The sequence below is a fragment of the Mus pahari genome, chromosome 14, assembly GCF_900095145.1.
Source record: "Mus pahari chromosome 14, PAHARI_EIJ_v1.1, whole genome shotgun sequence".
In the NCBI taxonomy this organism is placed as follows: Eukaryota; Metazoa; Chordata; class Mammalia; order Rodentia; family Muridae; genus Mus; species Mus pahari.
In genome coordinates, this window is record NC_034603.1 from 54,734,232 (window position 1) to 54,735,449 (window position 1,218).

General features: G+C 45.2%; 1 protein-coding gene across 1 annotated transcript in view; it reads right to left on the reverse strand.

Moving 5' to 3' along the window:
- Nucleotides 1-835: 835 nt before the first annotated feature.
- Nucleotides 836-1,218, reverse strand: part of Prr11 (proline rich 11) — an 18,320-nt gene continuing 17,937 nt past the window's right edge. The window contains exon 10 of the mRNA XM_021213786.2: nucleotides 836-898. Within this exon, the coding sequence (XP_021069445.1) occupies nucleotides 836-898 (63 nt within the window). The remainder of the gene's footprint in view (nucleotides 899-1,218) is intronic.

Below are 1,218 nucleotides of genomic sequence, written 5' to 3' on the forward strand. Positions count from 1 at the left end.
TAGCAAGCCTGAAGTCCAGTGGGAGCTACACCACTGACAGAATACGCAGGCTGGTAAGGAGCCAAGCGGGGACCAGGCTTCCTGATAAAACGGCCACAGACCACAGAGGATCCTTGGCAAGGCATTCTGGAAAATAGAGCACGGTTCATGCTGAAACCATGAAGAATTTATTTGACTGCTGGATCATGGACAGCAGATATAATAGCAAGGACTAAAGGCTGACGGTAGAGTTCAGGGTGTATGTACTTAGCATGTGTGAGGCCCTGGGTTCAGCCCCAAAAAGAGGAAGCAGAGGGAAGAGAAGGAGGAAGAAAAAGAAGAAAGAAGAAAAGGAGAAAGAAGACTCAGACTATGTTCTTAATGTCATATCTTCCATTATATAACAAATTATTTATACCATTAGTATTTCCTAACATATTTATTAGTTCTGTGTGTTGAAGGGGCATATATCATAGCTCTTTTCCTCCCTCCATTTGGGTCCTGGGTATAGAACTTGAGTCACTAGGCTTGGTGGCAAGTGTCTTTATCCTTTGAGCCATATTGCCAGACTCTATGGATTAAATTTGAACAGCCAATCTAACCTAAATTGGGTAATTTCCAGATAAACATTAGTTTGCAGACTGAATTTTCTCATCTGGTCCCCTTACCATCACAAACGCCAGAAAATATCTAAATGCTTTTATGCTACAGTATGTGTAGGCTCCAGACATAGTCACTCTGAGTCTTTAAGAATTACACTCTCATAGTTACACATATTTTAAAACATTAACATTTGGGAGGTTTGTCTGCCATTGTATGTTTCACCCCAGGGAGTCAGGCCGAGTTGCTCTCAGTTTTACTCCTCAAAGCTGCTTGTAGAAAGTGACAGAGATGGAGTGGGGCTTTGAGGATGAGCCAGCTGAAAACAGAAAGTCACAGTTACAACGTGAATGGTGTTCCCATGGTCAACACAAGACTCCTTCCTCACCAACAGAACCGTGCTGCTCTGTGCTTGGCAGCTCTGCATTCTGAGCTGCCTTCCCCAGCCTTCCTGACACAAATGGAAGCTAACTGGCCTCTTGTCCCTGGTCTTCCTCCTTCTGTCTGAGATAGGAATAGAAGTCTCCAGGAAGCCGGGCGTACTTGGGAGGCAGAGGCAGGAGGATTTCTGAGTTCGAGGCCAGCCTGGTCTACAGAGTGAGTTCCAGGACAGCCAGGGCTATACAGAGAAACCCTGTC